The sequence below is a fragment of the Arctopsyche grandis genome, chromosome 11 (genome assembly GCF_051622035.1).
Source record: "Arctopsyche grandis isolate Sample6627 chromosome 11, ASM5162203v2, whole genome shotgun sequence".
Classification (NCBI taxonomy): Eukaryota; Metazoa; Arthropoda; class Insecta; order Trichoptera; family Hydropsychidae; genus Arctopsyche; species Arctopsyche grandis.
This window is the reverse complement of record NC_135365.1, coordinates 1,337,113-1,357,380: the sequence shown is the minus strand read 5'-3', so window position 1 is coordinate 1,357,380 and position 20,268 is coordinate 1,337,113. Positions and strand designations below refer to the sequence as shown.

Sequence of the window (20,268 nt, the reverse complement as noted above, 5' to 3'; positions counted from 1 at the left end):
CAAGTATTTATTTTTTCAGCAATTACTTATGTAGAAGAATATTAACTTCGATGATAATTCGAAATTTGGCAAATTATCATTTCTAAGTCTTCTAATAATTCAGATTCCAAGCTAAAAGAAAAACTGAATTTGAATATGAATGACCTATTTGATGAAATTTGACCTTTTAATGTTGTTAATTTGAAAAAACTTTGACTATTCAAAATTCTGATTTACAAGATGCAAAACATCAAGAAACAAATGGCACTTGATTTTATTAATGATGATCATAAATGCATGAATATATTTAAAATAGTTTCATGTTTTAAATTTTTGGAACCTCAGCATACTATGAAAGATAAAATGTAATTTTAAAAATTAAAAGTTTATTTTTGTTTCAGTTTTAAATTCTTAAAAAGTTTTTCTTCAATTTGAATTAATATTTTTTTTAATGAAATTCCAAAATTTTAATGCAATATTCTAATAATGCATCGTTTGCCTTCAATGAGTCGATATTTTATTACCTAAATTACTAAAGTAAATCATTTTTCGATTGACGTTTTAAGAAGTCTGTCGTTCACTTGCGGATTAATTCTAAAATTATATTTCAATAACGCACCTGATGATACATATTTCATCATGCCTTCAATCTAGTAATAAATATATATTTTAAAAATGTTTCATTTTATTTTTTAATGATGTCGTTAATTATAAAAAAAGGAGTTGTCCTTTTACGACTAGACAAAGTTAACAGAGTTGGTAACCCTACCCAACTTCGACCACAAATGAATTCTGATATTTATCCTTGTACCTATACTTGTACATATATATACAGATCTACATATACGTTACAGTCCAAGTATACATTTCGTTTGTTGATGAACATACACAGTTTATTCATACACGAACAAATCTTGTTAGCTATATACTACACAAAAGAACAAATTGACAAACGAACTATGTAGTTTGTTAATCCACAAACTATTAATCATAAGTTTCAGTATTCTCAGTAATAGTTTGTCCCATCCTCTACCTATATACATATATATATGAATGCTTACGCTCAGTTGCAATATTTTAAAAATTAACGGGAATTATAGCAACGTCATAGGGTAATATCAATAGGATTTTCCTTTTAAATACTTTTTTTTGATATCTAAAAGTTTCATGCGACACCTGTTGATTTATAGTTGAAGCTTTTGACTGCTAGCACTGAAACTTTATGCAATAGTGCGTGTATGAATAAACTAGTATGTTCATGACTGAACCGAAAATCTTTGGTTTTTATTATTCCTGAAACTGGTTTCATCAAATATATATTAAAATTAAAATTCATTTCATAATCTGAAATCAACTTTAATAAATATAAACAACATATATTTTCATATTTTTATTTAAAATGACATGATATATTAATAAATGACATGACATGACATATTTTTATTTAAAATGTATGAGAAATAAAGGTGACCGGTATCTATACAAGTACATATCGGTCGGACTGAAACATCACAAATTTTACTCTCCTTTTTGAACGATGCCATGATCATTCCTTCAGAAAATTGATTCTTGCAAACTGGCAATTTGGAGAAAAATGGTGTATCTATAATAGTTTCAACTATACTAGTCTTTAAACAATTGCACCTCTTCTCGGCTGCAAGTTTGGAAATTTCATTTTGTTCCCTTTTGAACGACTTCAAATCCATAAAATTGCAATTTGGAGAATCCCGACAAGACTTTTTGTCATTTTTTGATTTAGCATTTTTCAAATTCTGTTTTGCTTTGGAATTTGGACGATCGTATTTATTTATTGATTGTTTTCCTATTTTGTTACGTAGTGGCCGAGCTCTATTTGCTTTCATACTATTCACCTGCAACATGTATTGAAATATAAGAAATCATTAAAAATCTATTTTTAATTAGACATATGTACATATGAATTAAAATAATTAATCAGATTACTTCTCGCTGCTATTATATAATACAACTTACTTGAATAGATATCATATTTTTCGGCAGTATTTTTTCCGATTGATCATTTGGAAAAATGGCTGGACTTTCTATAGTTTTGACAATATCATTTGGCTGACCACCATTAGACGAAGTTTGGTTGTTCTGGGTGTTCTGATATGCTTCTGCATTATGAAAATATTCATTATCTTGTGAACCTTTTACTACTGAATGTGATACTTTCATTTTCACATCAGATAATAAGGCTACCACTTCAGTCTCGTTCAGAATATTTGTACCTCCATATTTTCGTTTCTGCATAATTTAAATACAAACTATAAGTATAATATAAAATAAATACAAAATTGCAGTAATTACATATACTACTCACTTGACTAGATAGTTCTTTTTCTGTTGATAAAGTTTGATCATTTGCAACTTGGAGTATAGTCTCTGATTTGTTCGACAATTCAATCAGATTCATTACAGTTTTATCTAAATCTGGGGAATTTTCAACATGGGAACTTAAACTTTGCATTGCATCAGGTTCATTATTGTCTTGAATGGTATGTAATTTAATATAATTTTTCATTATCCTTAGAAGTTTTCCATTTTCTTGAACATCACCTCTTTCACAGCGCTTGACATTTTTAACCGATTCAAACCTTGATATATTATTTTTGGTCAAATTTGGCGACACTGTTATTGCTTCGCAGTTTGATTCCTACATATTTTAAATTCTCATTTTAAGTACAAATTTAATCAAGCAAAAATAAGTGCAATTTTAAGGGAAAAGACCTACTTGAATATACATTTGCTTTTTTGACGGAGAGGCATTTTTATCTATAGCTTCGGATATGGTTTTCAATCGATCATTTAACAATGACTCGGCTTCATTCTTGATATATTCATCTTCAATGTCCAAATCAGTATCATCTGTTACTTGGACTATAGTTTCTGATTTATTCGACAATTCAATTAAACTCTCTATAGTTTTATCTAAATCTGGGGATTTTTCAATATGGGAACTTAAACTTTGCATTGCATCAGGTTCATTATTGTCTTGAATGGTATGTAATTTAATATAATTTTTCATTATCCTTAGAAGTTTTCCATTTTCTTGAACATCACCTTTTTCAAAACGCTTGACATTTTTAACCGATTCAGACCTCGAAATATTCTTTTTGGTCAAATTTGGCGACATTTTTATTGCTTCGCAGTTTGATTCCTGCATATTTTGAATTCAAATTTTAAGTAAAAATTCAATCAAGCAAAAATAAGTGCAAATTTAACGGAAATGACCTACTTGAATATACATTTGCTGTTTTGACAGTGAGGCATTTTTTTGCATGTCTTCAAATATAGTTTTCAATCGATCGTTTGAAGATGACCAAGCTTCACTTTTTATATATTCATCTTCAATATCAGTATCATATTCTATCACCGAGCTTAGTTTTTTTTCTGCATTCATAAGATCTTTCGGTGTAAATCGTTTCTGTTCTATTTTTTTTGTTGATTTAGGTATTTCATCATTATCGGTCAAATTGTGAGTTTTTGGTAAATGAGAATCATAGAATTTCTGTAGTTTAAACATTAGGCTCAAATATGAAATCAAATAAAATCATAATCTAATTGATAACGTGACTTACTTGAAGAGATGATTGCCTTCTTGATGGCAAGGTTTCATTACCAATATCATCAAATGTATTTAACTGCTCACTCGAGGATACGACTAGTCTCTCGCTAATTTTATTAGAATGTGAGGACTGATCAGTTTTGGATAATACAGAAACTTCACCGTCAGTCTGTAGTGTGAAATTATTTAGTTTGGCATTATCTGGTTCATCGTTGCAATCTATCAAAGAGCTTTGGATTTCGTTGGAATTCAATTTTATTGGCGTAGATTGAATTTTTTGGGAATTTTGCGTTAAAGATTCAATTTTATTTTTATTGGACGTTATTGTAACTTGATATTTTGTTGACATATCGCAGACGGCCAATTTCTACATAATTTATAATGGAACTTTATAATTATATGATATTTTATGGTGATTATAATATTCTAGCTATTTTAACTTACAAATGAATTGAGGCTTTCATTTACAAGATTTATTTCAAGATTAGTCGGACAGCTAGTTATGTCATTTGATTTGATTTTATCAGGTTTAGAAAATAATAATTGAAAAGATTTTTCATTTTCTTTTCTTTTCTGTTCGCATTGATAATCCAAACTCTGTAATCAACAAACAATATGGATTTTTGTACTTTATAATATAATATAAAAGCTATATATGTGTATATTATATAAGAATACCACTAGTAAAGAATATTGGTTCAATTCGTGTGAAAATTCTTTTAACTTTTTCATAGCAATGTGTACATTCATTAATTCTTTGGTAAAATTTTCCATCATAATATTTCTGCAAATGATCTGCTTCATATGATCAAAAATAAAAAGACTTTATAATATTGTATTATGTACATAATATATAAATTTGAATTTATGTATGCATTCTGAAATGCTATATCACTGTTGAGCAGAAATGCTGTTGAGTATTTAAAATACTAAACATTAAACGTTAGAATCTAAATTTATTAACAAAAAAATGAAAATGAATCATTAATTTCATCTCTATTTCTAATTCTCGTGAAAAAATTAAAATTGTCTATTATTTATTACCTCACTTTATTAAAAAAATAAATCTTCAAATTTGTACATTTCAAATAAATTTTGTTGTTTTGTATTCCGTTAACATGGTAACATAGTATTGCACTTTGGTCATAAAAGTAATATAAATCATAAACGATTATTTTTTATCAAATAAAATTACAGACGATATTAATGAGCACAAAGCTTAGCATTGAGCAAACGAGGAAAAAGATTAAACTATTTTTTAAGATTAAATTAGATGGAAATACTACAGGTCAATGCCAATGTATGTATAGTTATTGGCTAATGGCTTTTAAAGTTAATGAAAAAGGTGCTTGTAACTTTATTGAGAGCATTTTGTATTCTCATTGTGACAATAATGTATCTATCAATTACACTGTTCGACACGAAAAATGGTTCAGAGACGAGATATGACTTTTCTTATAGATCAATGCCCAGTAAATACGAATCTGGTAATAAAAAATGTTGATTGGCTCGAGATTCGGAGATATGTGTTTTTTAAATCACGCGATTTTTCTATATCTTGGTGTTATTCCGTCGATGTCTCAAAATCTGTCATTTTCCTGTTCAAAATTAATATTGGAATCTATAATCGGGTATTTTATTTTTCATTTGTAGTACTTTTCAGCTTTCAAATCTCTCTAAGTAGTCGTCCAGTTCAAATCAAAAGTCAAAAGTACGTATTTTCATTTGGGATTTTTTCCCACTGTTAATACTATTTTATATTGGATATTTTCTGACCAAACTATTTTTTTGTTTTTGTTTAAATGGTTAATTGGAAGTGTGCTGAATTTTAAATCGGTAAAATTGTGAGATAAAAACTCGTACTAGTATTTACACGAATCTGAATTGGATGGACCACTAATGTAAAATAGTAAAACAGGTTACTGAATGCAAATATGAACAAAAAATTGTGAAATTTATGATTCAATATGATAGTTAGGGTTCAGGGAGTGACCCAAGTTGAAATGAAAAAAAATTTAAGTTTTACCTTAGTCGAAAAACTGCTAATTAACCGATTTAGCACACCCCTTCGACCCATTTTTTTTTCTTTTCAACTTGAGTCACTACCTGAACCCCAACTAGTATATTCATTCTTAAATTTCACAAATTTTTGTTCATATTTGCATTCAGTAGCCTGTTTTACTATTATACCTTAGTGGTCTATCCATTGTGTCACACGTCTGTACATGCTATCGCATTCACCTCCCACTCGGATGGCAATGGCCAATCACATTTCGTTTCAGTTTTGCAATTCATTTTGGGAAGGTGACCAGGTTTTGAAAATGTCAAAGGAGGACACATTGGTAAAAATGGATATAAAAAAAATCGTTCATTAAGTTTGAGATCGTTTATTTTTGTTCAATTGTTACAATGGTTATTGTATGTACGAAGAGGTTGAGTTTCGGAGAAGTGAGCTGGTTGAACTCCAGAGGTTCACTCTGATGTTGGGAGCTGGTGCGTCGCTTTATATACGCCGACTCTTGGACAGTATTTGTCGGGGGGGGTGGTGGCCTCATGTTGAGGGCTTTAAGGGTAAAATTCCGTAACCTTTAAAGGTCTGTTCATACCTAGTCAGCACGTATCGACTTCAGCAGGTATCCGGCCGTACGAAAAGTATTCTTTGGTACTATGGGGATGAACGAATGAGACGACTGGCATGTTAATGCACGTGTTTATTATATGACAGCTGAAGACAGAGTGGTAGTGGCTCTCCGAACCCAGCCGGGTTGGTCCCCACTCGCAGGAAGGCAACCAAACTCGACCATGTCGTATAAGCGAGCCGCCACAGTACATTTTGTATGGGTATATTCATACCAACCGTCACGTTTACGCCACGGCAGGCTTACAACAGTACCCGACATTTCCTGTTCATACCTTACAGCAACATCCGTCAACGTATCGTATCCGTCTTTTTGGCCATCGTGGAAATATACACGCGAATTACGTGCCATGAGTCTGCCGCTTTGCTGTTTTGGACCAATTATCGATAGTGATAGTTGACAGCTGTTCAATCTTTCGACATGGTTTTGGCGCAAATATTTAAAAAAAAAATTAAATTTTTTACGGAAATATTTACAAAAATTTTGTCCATCATCCACATGCTCCTTATACAGTGTCCAAAACTCTCCTTCGGTTTTTCTATTTTTTAACATGGGATGCACATCAAAACGCCTCCGTGCTTTTTTATTGCCTTCTTGAGCTTCTTCTTCCAACAACAGCGCGATTATACATAATTTTTCGTTCGATAAACGTCGAAACATTTCTGCTGACTTGTATTCTGACGCGTAGCTACGAATGCACGTGTATGCATTCATATTGCAAGTACTCGACAATACGACGTAAGCAATATTGCGCCGTATCGTCATGGCCTCTAATGTATAAGTAAGCCGATTTTGCCTTGCACTCGGCCAAATTGCTGTAAACATGACGTGACCGCGACGTGTAGGTAGATATGAATAGATATGTAATAAAATGACATATTTGAAACGGAGTCGTGCAGTGCTGTTAAGTATGAACAGACCTTAAAGCGGGCTTAGAAGGTATATTTGTATATATGTATGTAAAAAAAAAAAATAAATAAATTAGGTCCGCATCCGTCGGCTCCCCCGTTCGGAATACTCTCCATCTCGAGAGCACCCGATATTTCTACTCATCGGGCGCAATACATATATGTATATACGTAAGCGAGAACCTATTGGTCGATGAGTCGGGCAATCCTATTGGCCGTAACATACGGCTCCTTTATACAGCGAGGCCATATTGGCGCGAACGATATATCAGGTGATTAGCGCTCGTAAACCATCCGTCCACGAGGCTTCATTCATTTTTCAAAAATCTTCATTTTTTTTTCAACAATTTCAGGAACAATATGCAACTAGATTTATACTACATTTAACTATAATCATTCCTATCAATGTTTCAACCGCTAGTCTGGATTTTTCATTCGTCATAGACATCGTTTTGATTTTTCATAGACATGTGTAATTGAAAAATTGTAAATTGTCATGGACGGTAAAGCGAGGAGGTAGGCCAAACTCGTCAATCGATAGCGCTGAAGCTGTGCGGCTGTCAAAGTGACAGTGGGCGTATGCGTATGCGCGGGCGTATTCGAAGAGCGGGGGCGTCTCGTCGCGTGGGGGCGCAGCACCAGCACCAGCACCAGCACCAGCTCCAGCTCCAGCACCAGCACGTGTCGGGAGTGCGGTGGCAGCTGCGCGTCGTGGGGGCAGAGCAGCACTCGCGTCACGCCCCCGCCTCTTCGCTGGTGCTCGAGGTGAGCGCGGCGTGCGGCCCCGCCCTGCGTTTCCGCTGCTCCGAGCAACACCTCCAGCTGCTGCTGCATCAGCTCAAGGCCGCCCTCCACCACTGCACCCACCTGGCAGCCGCTTAGTCCGCTCTACTTACTCTTGGCTACTTACTCTTACCCACTTCCCTTTCATTTGCTACAATAAAATGCCGTTTTGAGTTACATTTGAATTTTATTTTCTATTTTTTTTTTCCTTTTGTCGTCTATGTCGATCGTCGAGGTACAAAAACCTTTTCGGTGTGTTGCAGATTTATACATATATAATAATCCATACAAACGACAAAGAACATTACAATGCGCCATAAATTTTTACGGTATTCGAATATTAACCCTTTTGAGTGCTGACGCTGAAAATTTCCAACTAGAATTATTTAGTAACCCAATAGAATGCAGGTATAAAAATTGTAGCTAACCCAAACAAACCCTATATCACTACCGCCGAGGATTTCGAGTTTTGTAAAGACATATCCAATCTCTCCAATATATCTTGCAACAGGTTCGGTGATTACTGGTCACAAATTACTCGTCACAAAGTCACTAAAATCTCTATAACGGAACATCTGGCAGCCGAAAGTCCATCATACTAACGATAACTATCATAGTAACGAGAACTTGAGTGCTAAATATTGTGTATTCGCGATTTTCATGGCAAAAATTGTCTTTGTGACCACCCCAATGTGACGAATAGTCCAATTACCCTTGCAACAATATAAAATAAACAAAAGAAGTCTATTTATTAGTGAATATATTTTTCCAAAACTAGTTTCATCTTCTTCATTGCTGTTAAAATGTAATGCTCACAATCTAAAATACTCGGCAGTTAGAGGTTTCCATCGAGAAATTTTGCTATGGTTATAAATTCAGGAATTCCAGTGTAAATCAGTATTGATAAACATTGACACGAATTACACGACCCATGTTCAATACATTTTTTTTTCGATGCTACTTGAAAAAGCTTAGCAGGTAGTAATCTTGTTTATTTTTTACATACTCAAAATACAACGCCTATCAGCGTATTTCAGACTTATGGCCTTGTTGGCAAAACGCCGATCAGTGTTGGTCAGCATTCAAAGGGTTAAGTATTTACATTTATCTATTTTGAGATAAGATTCAACACTCATTATTATATCATTAAATCCCAACTATACTCAACGGAACATTTTCTCGAAAACGAACTGACGGTAAATAAATTAATCGCTCAAATTATAATATATTTAAAAACGGACGCGATGTGAGTTTGTGCCAAACCGTCAAAACACAGCCAAGTGATCGAGGAAACGCAAAGTAGTATGAAGCGTCATGTGACGTCAGGCCAAGCACACGCCTATAAATTACCTTACACTATATTTATATAAAATATATAACTCTATTTTAATTCGAGTATTGATTCCTTTTCAAAACACTAGTTTAACATATTAAAACGAGGACAAAATAAACAATTGCGTCTAAAAGCGGAAATATAAAACGATGGTTTAGTAAAACAATAATTTATTAATGTATTATAATAAAATAGTAAAAATTTTACAGCACTCCATAAACATTTAAAAAATATATATGCATATTAAAATATAAACGGCAGTGAACACACCTTATATATAATATATATTTTCATTTACTTTTCAACCAGGCACTTTTGGATTTTTTACTTTTTTTAGAAATAAAGTCTAATATTAAAAATTAATACTGTATAACAAAAAAAAAAAAAAAAAAACAATCTATTATTGAGTATGCGAAACAATGCAATAGCAAATATTCACATATCAAAAAACAATAACACAAAAAATGGTAGTCATTCTGAGGCACATTTACTTCATCGTAATGAATAAGAGATTCGATATATGTATATATTGATAAAAACATTCAAACACGTTCACATCACAGTATAAATACATATAAAATAAAACATAAAGCTATTCTTAAATATGGCAACGATGACGTTAAAACGTTAAAAGAAATATGTTATTATGTTACACTTATAAAACGAGTACATATTTTTCATGCAAAATTTGATTAATGTGTCAAAAAAAATCGATGAATTTAAACGCGTTATTATTTCGATCTCCCTGTCGTAGTTTGTTAACGTTCGTATTAATGTTGTAGTGTAGTATTTACTAACACCATGAAATTTAACGCTTCATTTTTTCCAAAATAGGTATTATCATGTCGAACGTCGGCCGCTTGCCTGGATTTTCGTTCATGCAAATCCTTATCAATTTCGATATGTGAGGAGCGATGCCCGGTCCGATAGTGATCCTCAAGCCTTCCAGAGCCACCTTCATTCCGCACTCCATCGGCGACAAGTCGGCGAACGGCACCTGAAAATTTAAACAGCGTCGATTATTATAATGGAGAAGGAATTGAACCGACTCCGACAAGAGAACGCGGCTTTGTTGTCTTCGGTGGAACAGTTGGAGAAGGAAGGCGCCGCTTTGGCCGGCAGGTTGGCCGGCGTCGGAGGAGAGGAAGCTCGAGCACGCGGCAAAGAAGCTCAACTGAACTTGCAACGGCAGCTGGCCGAAGCCGAGCGCCAGCTCCAGCAAGCCCTACGCACCCAGATGGAAGAACGAAACGCAAAATCGCCTCATCTCGCCGACATTAAACACAGCCAGAACGAAATGATAGAATCGCTCCAGAAGGAACTGATGAAGATAAGACTGGGCGAAGCCGAAAACGAAGCGACCATCAGGGAGTTGAAGACCAAGATCGCCGAACTCGAACAAGACAAAAAGAGCATGCACGAAACCGTTGTCGACAATTCCGTAGCTCATCTCCAAGAAGAATTGATCGCCGTCAAGTTGCGGGAGGCCGAAGCGACCCTCGCCATGAAAGAGCTGAAGCAGAAAGTGAGCGAAATGTCTGAAAAGTGGATAAAACACTTGCAAGAGCAACGGCAGGAGAGCCGCACTTCTCAGTCGCAATCTTCCGGAGTGTTGAGCACTCCGAAGAAGATCATACGCGCCTGGGAGAACAGAGGGGTTGACACCCAGCGACAGGAGGAAGACTTGATGACCATACGTATACGAGAGATGGAATCGTTGGCCGAGTTGAAGGATCTGCGTCTTAAAGTCATGGAGATGGAGTCGCAGGTGCAGGTCTCGACGAATCAACTGCGACGACAGGACGACGAAAAGAAGGAGATAAAGGACGAAATCGAAAAGTCGCAGCAGAGGATCAAAGACCTGCAGCACAAGATCAAGGAGACCGAGCAGAGATACGTCGACTTCGAGAGCAAGAGGAACTACGAGCAGATGATATCCAACATTAGATTCGCCGAAGACTCGCAGAGGATCGCCGCGTTGAGGAACGAGATCTCCGTTCTGCAGATGAAGAACCAAATCACCATAACCGAGGATCGTTTGAAAAATAACGAAGACAAAATCGAAAGGGTTCAGGAGCTTCACGATAAGGTTTTAGACATATAATCGTAGATATTTTATACCAAAAATCTTAATATATAAAATGTGCCATTTAATGCTTACCATAGTCATTACTTTTTATTATTAATTATATTATTATAACGTGTACTTATGTAACTGGATCTCTGTATTAATTTGTGCCAAATTTATACATTAATAAATATACATACAATAAAAGAAATCATTCGAATCACCTCTCTCGTGGCCAATTCCCACAACAGCACGGCGAAACTCCACATGTCGGCAGCTTCCCAATTCCTCTTGGCGGCCGGCTTTTGCAGGGCTTCCGGAGCCATCCAAGCCGGCTCGTAGATCCTGCCCTTCTCTTGGAACGAAAACTTAGCATCCGCCATGTTTATACGAGCCGTCAGGTCTTCGTCGATCTACGATACATTCAACAATGATGAAACCGTTGTTCGAACGTTGCATAACAGACGTGCGTACGATCGAATCTAACCATGATGTGTTTGCTGTTTAGATGATAGGCGGGCACTATCTTGTCTCTGTCCAGCGAGTGCAAGAAGGCCATGCCTTTAGCGACGTCGCACGCTAGACGTACTGCGGCGCCGGCGTCCACCACCACCCCTCCGAGTTCTCCGCGTCCAGCACCACCGCCCGAGTGCAGCAAATTGTACAAAGATCCCCAAGCCATGTATTGGGAGATGACGACCAAGTTCGGCGGAGACACGCAACATCCCACCTAGATCATACATCACACAGATTTATTACCATATATCACCACACACACGTACCGCTGAATTGCAGTGAAATTTTCCACCCACCACCGGTAGTATGTTCGGATGTGAAAATATCCTCAACTTGGGGAATTCCTCGTTGAAGTCTCTCTGCACACGTGTGGTGCATTCTCTCAATGCTAGTATTTTTGCAACTATGTCGTTCTTCTGCCAACGTCCGCGCCATGTTTCTCCTATTAATGAATATCAACAAATCATTAAAAAGCACACAAGCAAACAACGATATAATGTAATCATGACACGGAATATTTACCAGACGGTGTCGTGGCGATTCGAGTGTGCAACGATAGCTCGTTGATATTTATTCCTTTGTGACGCGACAGAGTGGCGTCTCGGCTACGAGTCTTCAAACCCAACCACGACTGATCCTTGAAATGTATTTTGTTCAAATCCTGACCGGCTTCGATAGCCAACTCTTGAAGTCTGCAATGGTTAAACGTACATATTTAAAACTATACAACTACTCACAAATTGATACTTTGAAATATATCGATACTATTCTGTAGTATGTCACAGTGCAATTATATTTCAAGTGAATATACATATATTTTTACTGACGTTTCAGTGCAATCATAACCAGTTACATTTTCAGGGTTGGTTTTATTCATTTCAGATTAGATTGTTAGGGTTAGGATTATTTAAGGGTTAGGTTAAGTAAGGGTTGGCCCTATTTATTTAAACTTTGAAGGACAGAGATCGAACGAGTGTTCCAAACGGGGGTCGAGTAAGACCCCAGTATTTTTTAATCAAAATACAGTTTTCCTCGATACAAATGGGTTCAAAATAACACCAGCAGTCACATAAAACGGAACGCTTGTGAATTTTACGAATTCGAGGCCATTAAAAGATTATCCCTTTATGTGTAGGGTTTTTAACGACCAAATATTCTAAATATGATTGTTTTCTAAGATTTGAGTTCAGTATAGTGTGGGTTTTCGGGGAGAAAGCATCAAATTCGAATTTTAACACGTCAACATGAAAAAAACGAGCTCAGTTATCATTGCAGAAGAGTGTAAAAATCGCGACATTGGCGAGTTCAGGATTTTCCTTTCAGTCAATTTCCAAGAAAATGGGATGTTCTATATCGACTGTTTCGAGAATACTGATAAAAAAAAAGAGAATCTGGAAGTTTTGATCGTAAGAAGGGGACCCGACTGAAAAGATGCACATCGGAGAGGCAAGACCGTGTAATAACCAGATTATCTTTACAGCAGCGATTCAAAACTGCTGTAGAAATAAGAACAGATGTATCGTCACAATTTTCCATGGAAATCAGTGACTCAACAGTAAGAAGGCGAGTCAGAGAAGCTGGACTCTACGGTCGGAAAGCTGCAAAAAAAACCACTACTAACCAAGAAAATGAAAAACAATCGATTGGAATGGGCGAAAGCACATGAAAATTGGAGTCCATCAGATTGGCAACGAGTGATATTTTCCGACGAATCAAAGTTTAACCTCTATAGTCCTGATGGTTTTCCGTATGTCCGAAGGATTGTTGGCGAAAGGTATAATGAAAATTGTACCCTTAAAACTGTTAAGCATCCTCCAAGTCAAATGTTCTGGGGATGCTTTTCGTACCATAGCATTGGACAATTGGAGTTTCTACAAGGTGCCATCGATGGAAAAAAATATAAAAAAATTTTAGAAGAAAGCTTTGTCCCATCGATGGAAAACCACCTTTCATATTCCGATGATATAATTTTCCAAGATGACTCTGCCCCTTGTCATCGAGCTAAATTGGTGAGTATTCATTTTATTTGATAGCATTGAATATAAATTATAAAATTTCAATCAAAAAACTGGATTTTTTTTTTACTTTTTTTTTAGGTTCGGGACTATTTACAAGAAATGGGTGTAAAGACACTACCATGGCCTGGCAATAGTCGCGATTTAAATCCAATCGAAAATTTATGGATGTGTATCAAGTACAGGTTAAGGAAGAACAATGTTACTACTCTTAAATCGTTGAAAGAAATAATAGAAAAGATATGGTACGAAGACTTCCCAATCGAAAATTTAAAAACTTTAGTAGATTCTATGCCAAACCGAATAAAAGAAGTTATAAAATCGAAAGGAGCCGCTACAAAATATTAATTTCTTTTTTATAAGTTGTAAATAATAATATGTGACTGTAATAAAATTAAAAATGTATATGTATAGTGTTATTTTCATTTCAAATTTCATTTAACCGTGAAGTCAACGCACGGTCGTAAAATCTGCCCTCCATTAAATTTCTCCCCAACTCATTTTTATCACCTTTTTTTTACGTTTGGTGTTACACGAATGCACTATGGTACAACCTATCATTTAAATGACTATCGGTTTTGGTTTTATATAAGATTACCGAAATTTCACGCAAAAACATGTTTCGCTTAAGCGTTCCGTTTTATGTGACTGCTGCTGTATATATATATATATATATATATATATATATATATATATATATATATATATATATATATATATATATATATATATATATACGGTCGCTTCTTGAGTCACCTTCGGTTCGCAGACGATATAGTTTTAATAGCTCGTGATTCAGCTGACCTACTTAACAGACTAACACAGCTGGACAGGGAAAGTAGAAAAGTAGGATTAAAAATTAACGTAGATAAGACCAAACTAATGTTCAATAGGTATTGCATGCCTGATAGCATCCCATTAGATGATAAACCAGTAGAAGTAGTAAATAATTATTTATATTTAGGTCAAATAATTGACATGTCTGGTAATAAAGATGAAGAGATAAAGAGACGTATGAAATTAGGATGGAGTGCATTTGGACGGATGAATGCTGTTTTTAAATCAAAAATGCCACTCTGCCTGAAGAAAAAGATCTTTGATCAATGCGTTTTGCCAGTGATGACGTATGGATGTGAAACTTGGACACTGAACACCAAGATGCTACATAAAATCCAATGCACCCAAAGAAGTATGGAGCGCTGTATGCTTGGCATAACGAGAAAAGACAGAAAGCGGAACACGTGGGTGAGAAGTATGACAAGAGTAGTGGACATAGTGGATAGAGTGAAGAGATTGAAATGGCAATGGGCGGGTCACGTAGCTAGGAGGATGGACGAAAGGTGGACAAAAGAATTGCTTGAATGGTACCCGAGAGAATGCAAAAGGGTAAAAGGAAGACCGCAAGGAAGATGGGTGAACGAAATTAGGAAAATGTGTGGGGTGAGATGGATGAGTGTTGCGCAAAACAGAGACGGGTGGAAGCGTGTTGGAGAGGCCTTCATCCAGCAGTGGATGGTGAGTGGCTGTAAATGATGATGATGATGATGATGATATATATATATATATATATATATATATATATATATATATATATATATATATATATATATATATATATATATATATATATATATATATATATATATATATATATATATATATATATATATATATATATATATATATCTTATTAATCATTGTATATGTACATCAACATAAAAAAGTTTTAGTCCTATAGCATGTTTTTGACTATTTTTGTATTAAAAAAAAAACGACAAGCATCGACACGCAAACCCACATAGGTAAGGCCAACAGGTGACTGCATGACTCAATAGCCACGCGCCAAAAGCGACGAAAATATAGCTGTCTCTTTCTCTCGCATTGATTCGTCGATCAACTAAGAATATGCAAGCGAACAGTCAAAAACATGACTTATCGCTACCGCCTTTAAATCATACTTAAGAACGTAGAAATGTATACATGTATTTTTTTACGATGTACCCCTTTTCTAAATCATACGAAATCTATTTAAATAAATTTCTTTCAGTTCATTTTAGGAATACAAGAAATATAGGGTGTATAACTTTGAAAACCACATAGTTATTACGAAAAATGTAAAAATTGAGGCACTTGCATACCCGGTGAGGGAGCGTTAAGATTGGTTTGTTAGGTTTAAGTTTGATACATTTTCACTGCTTGATTTGTTGAAAATATGCTTTCACTGTAACATATACATATATAGAAATTCAAAACATAGCAATGAGCAACGAAGAAATCACGTTTTTTGCTTTTTGCTTTTTCACCGGAGTGGAGACTTCTCAATCTTTACTTAGTTTGAACCACTAAATTCGAATATGACGATGGTTTTTGTTGCTTTGTTCTCGTTTATCTGAGATACATGGTGTTGATACAAATGATACACATGAAGTAGACAGTTTAGACAGTCTTTATTTATACGTCTTGACGTCAGGCTAGCCTAACAGCAAGTGCCTCACACACGCTCCATACCATGCAAATCAGCCAACCACACATTCAACACGTTCGAAACAGCTTTCCTACATGAATGTTTAAAAAATACACAATTGCTTTCTATTTCAAAACACGTATTCTTAACCGTTTGCCCGTGGCCGTCTCCTATGGAAGCTTTGACAAGCGACAAGTCTGTAGCGCGGCTGTCTTCCATAGAATTTCTGAACTTTGCACGGGATTTTGAGCCTTATATGCGCCTATTTCAACTGTTTTAAGGTTCAAAATTGGTTGAATATATTACTGAGAGTTGAATGCCATCTATTCAATTTGCTTAAAATTCATATATACCAGTCAAAATTAGTTTTTTGTGGAACCATACTGAAACCTCGTTTATGTGACGTCACGTCTGTTGAACAATGGCGACGATACGTCTCAATTGTATGAAGAATGATTATTTGACAATTAAGCCAAAACTACGAGATATATTATGTAGTTGATTGTTTAAAATAATACTTTATGTGTTAATTAACATATCTGGTCACTTGAGTAAATATTAAAATCTGTATTTAAGGTCGAAAACTCCATTGCCAAATTCGCGAAAAAGTGCCGCGTACAGGGCTTGTTCGCTATATTTATTGCCGCGGGCAAAGAGTTAAAGACGGCAAAAGCCAAACAACTGTAAAAATGTCTATGCATATAGGTTTCAACAATTAAATCAGATAAATTGACCGACTGGTATGTTATAAATATCCAAATCTGATATGCAGCATCACAGAAATGCTTCAAATCACTGTATGACTTTTTCAATCGTGGCATCAAACCCGAGACCTGTCCAGCAACACATGTCACCAACTGATATAACTATACCTTTGGGAGAGTTGTCCTCTGGATTTGTCCAACGGCATATCTCCGTCTTTATTGGCGAGCGATACAAGTGCACCAGCGTTGACGAGGTCTTCGCAAATGGGTCCGTAGCCCCAGAAGCAAGCGTAGTGCAACGGCGTGTTTCCGTGTTCGTTTATGAAATTGACATCGGCGCGATTTTGCAGGAGCTACGCAAGTAACGGGTGAATTAGAATAATGATCAACTATGGTATCTTGTTCGAGTCTGATGCCTACGAACCAGTTGGACGATGCTACGATGGCCGTGAGCTGCCGCCAGGTGCAGCGGAATGTCGTCTCCGCGATTGGTAGCGTTTATACGCACTCCTCGTTGGATCAGCATCTCGACCAGTTTCATGTGGCCCTCTTTGCACGACCAATGCAAGGGGCTGAATCCATGATCGTCGCTGAAACAGTCGAATGGAAAAACAGGTCAAACAAAAGTATCTTAACATATGTAAATAGCGTTGACCTGTTATTGTGATTGTATTGCACAAATTTTATTTTATTTTACATAGATATATACCAGGAAGGCCTGCCAGGTAAACCCCAATGCGCCATTCTAGACAATTATTTAATCGCCGTATTTCTAGAGGCTGAAGAGCACGAAATTACTATTAATTAAGGTTGTGGCTATTTGCAGGTACTATGTCTGCAAATTATTGGCTATTTGCAGGTACTATATCTGCGACGGGCGCAAAGCCTTCTGCGCATGCGCGTGAACTGTCACTGTCAGCGTGTTTACTGTTAAAATTTTGTTTTAAACCTATTAAAATTTGGTTCGAACTCGTAAAGTGACGTAGAGTAAAAAATTCAATCCAAAACAGTTAATATTATTAATTGTTAGAAAATTATCATCACATACAACGTATAATACCTACATACAAGTACTAGCTGCAAACTAGCTAAATGATATAAATCTATTATAATAACGTGCGAAATTTATTTGCCTCATGTATAATGAACGATTGATTAAACATGTCTAGCATACATTAAATGTAAGAAATTATAATCGGATTATAATTTCTTACATTTACGTGCATGCGGAGAAGCATGTCGCAGATATAGTACCTGCAAATAGCCAATAATTCGCAGATATGGTACCTGCAAATAGCCACAACTATGTATTTATGGATTTAGACTTGTAGATAAACGTTAACATATTGTACACAAATCAAATTCAGATATTTGTGACATAGAAGGTAGGATGGTTTTTGCCAATTTGTTGGAGAAACCGTTTCAACAATGAAATCAGATAAATTGGCAAACTCTGCTAGGAAACGAACGACTCGGAGTTACAAATATCCAAGTCTGATCAGCAGCAATATTTTTTAAAGCATAATTCATCGCTTATCGCTGGATAACTTTCCGTGGTTCATTAATATTATCAAATGCATTTTTTATATTAAATTTAATCGGTATATTCGTCCATAAAACCCAATTAATAAAGATTGCAATAAATCAAAACCGAGTGTAAAATTATTATAATCGTCATGTGTAGAAAACTACAGTTGAGTATATTTCTATAAGTTAATCTTTTTTCTAGTAATTTTCCTGTTCAAATTTCAACAGGTGATTTTGGAAAGGAATCGTTACGTGATTTGGAGTTTAATTTATTATAAATTGCATTTCTCATAAAGGTTTTAGGAAAAGTTACCAGCATGCTTTAACCTTTTGCCCGCGGCCGTCTTCTATGGAAGCTTTGGGCGACAAGTCTGTAGCGCGGCTGTCTTCCATAGAATTTCTGAACTTTGCACGGGATTTTGAGGCTTATATGCGCCTATTTCAACTGTTTTAAGGTTCAAAATTGGTTGAATATATTACTGAGAGTTGAATACCATCTATTCAATTTGTTTAAAATGAATATATACCAGTCAAAATTGGTTTTTTGTGGAACCATACTGAAACCTCGTTTATGGGACGTCACGTCTTCATACAATTGAGACAATACGTCTCAATTATATGAAGAATGATTATTTGACAATTAAGCCAAAACTACGAGATATATTATGTATTTTATTGTTTAAAATAATACTTTATGTGTTAATTAACATATCTGGTTACTTGAGTAAATATTAAAATCTGTATTTAAGGTCGAAAACTCCATTGCCAAATTCGCGAAAAAGATGCAACGTACAGGGCTTGTTCGCTATATTTATTGCCGCGGGCAAAGGGTTAATAGAATGTGACAGCAGAAACAAGTAAACGAAGTCGTCAAAAATACACAACTTGATTAAAAAAAAATTCCCATTGTGTCAACTTTAAAATATATTTGAATTACTAATTTGAGCTCTTTTTCCTATTATGCTGTACACTATCATTAGAATAATATAATACTACGATTACTAAAAAAAATTAAATTAAAATTGTAAAATAGAAAATGATCAGTAGCTATTAAAATAGATATAAGATGTATTGCGAACACAATTTAGAAATAATAAAAAGCATTTAAAAATCAAAAAAAAAAATCCCATTGTGTCAACTTTAAAATAAGTACTAATACAGTAAACTGGTGTAAATCATAGCTCTAGTTAATATGACAACTCAATTGGGTATGTAAGGAACCCAAAATATTGTTCTGCAAGGATGTGATAAGAGAGAAATGCACAAATATAAACATGCAGACGACTCATCAAATCTATTTGTTTATTTGGACATGTTATCTAGATATTTATTGTGAACGTTGTAGGGGGTATAATAATGTAATTGTCGCAGCGATGCATTGATTAGTATCACGGTGATTATGGAGGAGTAGCAGACCCGAGATTCATGTCGTGTTCGGTGTCGTCGAGCCACACGCGCACTTGCATGGCGTTTCCATCGCGACACCATTGGAATATGTCCTCCATGGCTATGACAAGTGCACACTGCACACTGCACACTGCACACTACAGACTGTAGAATGTAGAACGTGGATGACAGGTGGGGTTTCTTACGCCCCCTCACTGACGTAACGGCCGCGCCCGAATCGCCCGAATCGCTGATTCCAAAACAACTTGACACCTCCAATTACGCCCATGTCATTTTTACATTATTGTTCTGGATGCGATACATTTTTACCAGACATTTCTACGATTTCATTCGTTTATT

General features: G+C 35.4%; 4 protein-coding genes, 1 long non-coding RNA gene and 1 pseudogene across 6 annotated transcripts in view; 3 read left to right on the top strand and 3 right to left on the bottom strand.

Moving 5' to 3' along the window:
- The window catches only part of LOC143919146 (uncharacterized), a 1,208,594-nt gene that overhangs the window by 537,997 nt on the left and 650,329 nt on the right, over positions 1-20,268 (bottom strand). The window lies entirely within an intron of this gene.
- Positions 1-20,268, top strand: part of LOC143919153 (uncharacterized) — a 229,710-nt gene that overhangs the window by 121,691 nt on the left and 87,751 nt on the right. The window lies entirely within an intron of this gene.
- Positions 1-20,268, top strand: part of LOC143919113 (uncharacterized) — a 213,940-nt gene that overhangs the window by 154,539 nt on the left and 39,133 nt on the right. The window lies entirely within an intron of this gene.
- LOC143919199 (uncharacterized) lies at positions 7,551-9,603 on the bottom strand. Its single transcript, XM_077441413.1, has 2 exons — positions 8,608-9,603; positions 7,551-8,396 (listed from the first exon to the last, which is right to left on the bottom strand). Exon 2 carries the CDS (start codon positions 7,944-7,946, stop codon positions 7,551-7,553), a length of 396 nt encoding a protein of 131 aa, XP_077297539.1. The 5' UTR covers positions 7,947-8,396; positions 8,608-9,603.
- On the bottom strand, positions 9,306-20,184 carry Ilk (integrin linked kinase). Its single transcript, XM_077441293.1, has 8 exons — positions 19,939-20,184; positions 17,420-17,585; positions 17,164-17,348; positions 12,335-12,504; positions 12,109-12,254; positions 11,784-12,026; positions 11,521-11,709; positions 9,306-10,225 (listed from the first exon to the last, which is right to left on the bottom strand). The coding sequence occupies exons 1-8, from the start codon at positions 20,025-20,027 to the stop codon at positions 10,037-10,039; spliced, it is 1,377 nt and encodes a 458-aa protein (XP_077297419.1). The 5' UTR covers positions 20,028-20,184; the 3' UTR covers positions 9,306-10,036.
- LOC143919198 (ecotropic viral integration site 5 ortholog pseudogene) lies at positions 10,256-11,490 on the top strand (annotated as a pseudogene). The gene has a single exon (XR_013261201.1). The product of XR_013261201.1 is annotated as an ecotropic viral integration site 5 ortholog pseudogene (transcript).

What these genes read in the sequence shown, in the direction of transcription:
- LOC143919199 (XM_077441413.1), bottom strand. Translation starts at nt 7,946, where the DNA reads ATGCAGCAGCAGCTGGAGGTGTTGCTCGGAGCAGCGGAAACGCAGGGC.
- Ilk (XM_077441293.1), bottom strand. Translation starts at nt 20,027, where the DNA reads ATGGAGGACATATTCCAATGGTGTCGCGATGGAAACGCCATGCAAGTG. An exon ending in AATCGCCACGACACCGTCTG is followed by an intron (nt 12,255 to 12,334) that starts GTAAATATTCCG and finishes ATTCATTAATAG; the next exon opens with GAGAAACATGGCGCGGACGT. An exon ending in ATCCGAACATACTACCGGTG is followed by an intron (nt 12,027 to 12,108) that starts GTGGGTGGAAAA and finishes TGTATGATCTAG; the next exon opens with GTGGGATGTTGCGTGTCTCC.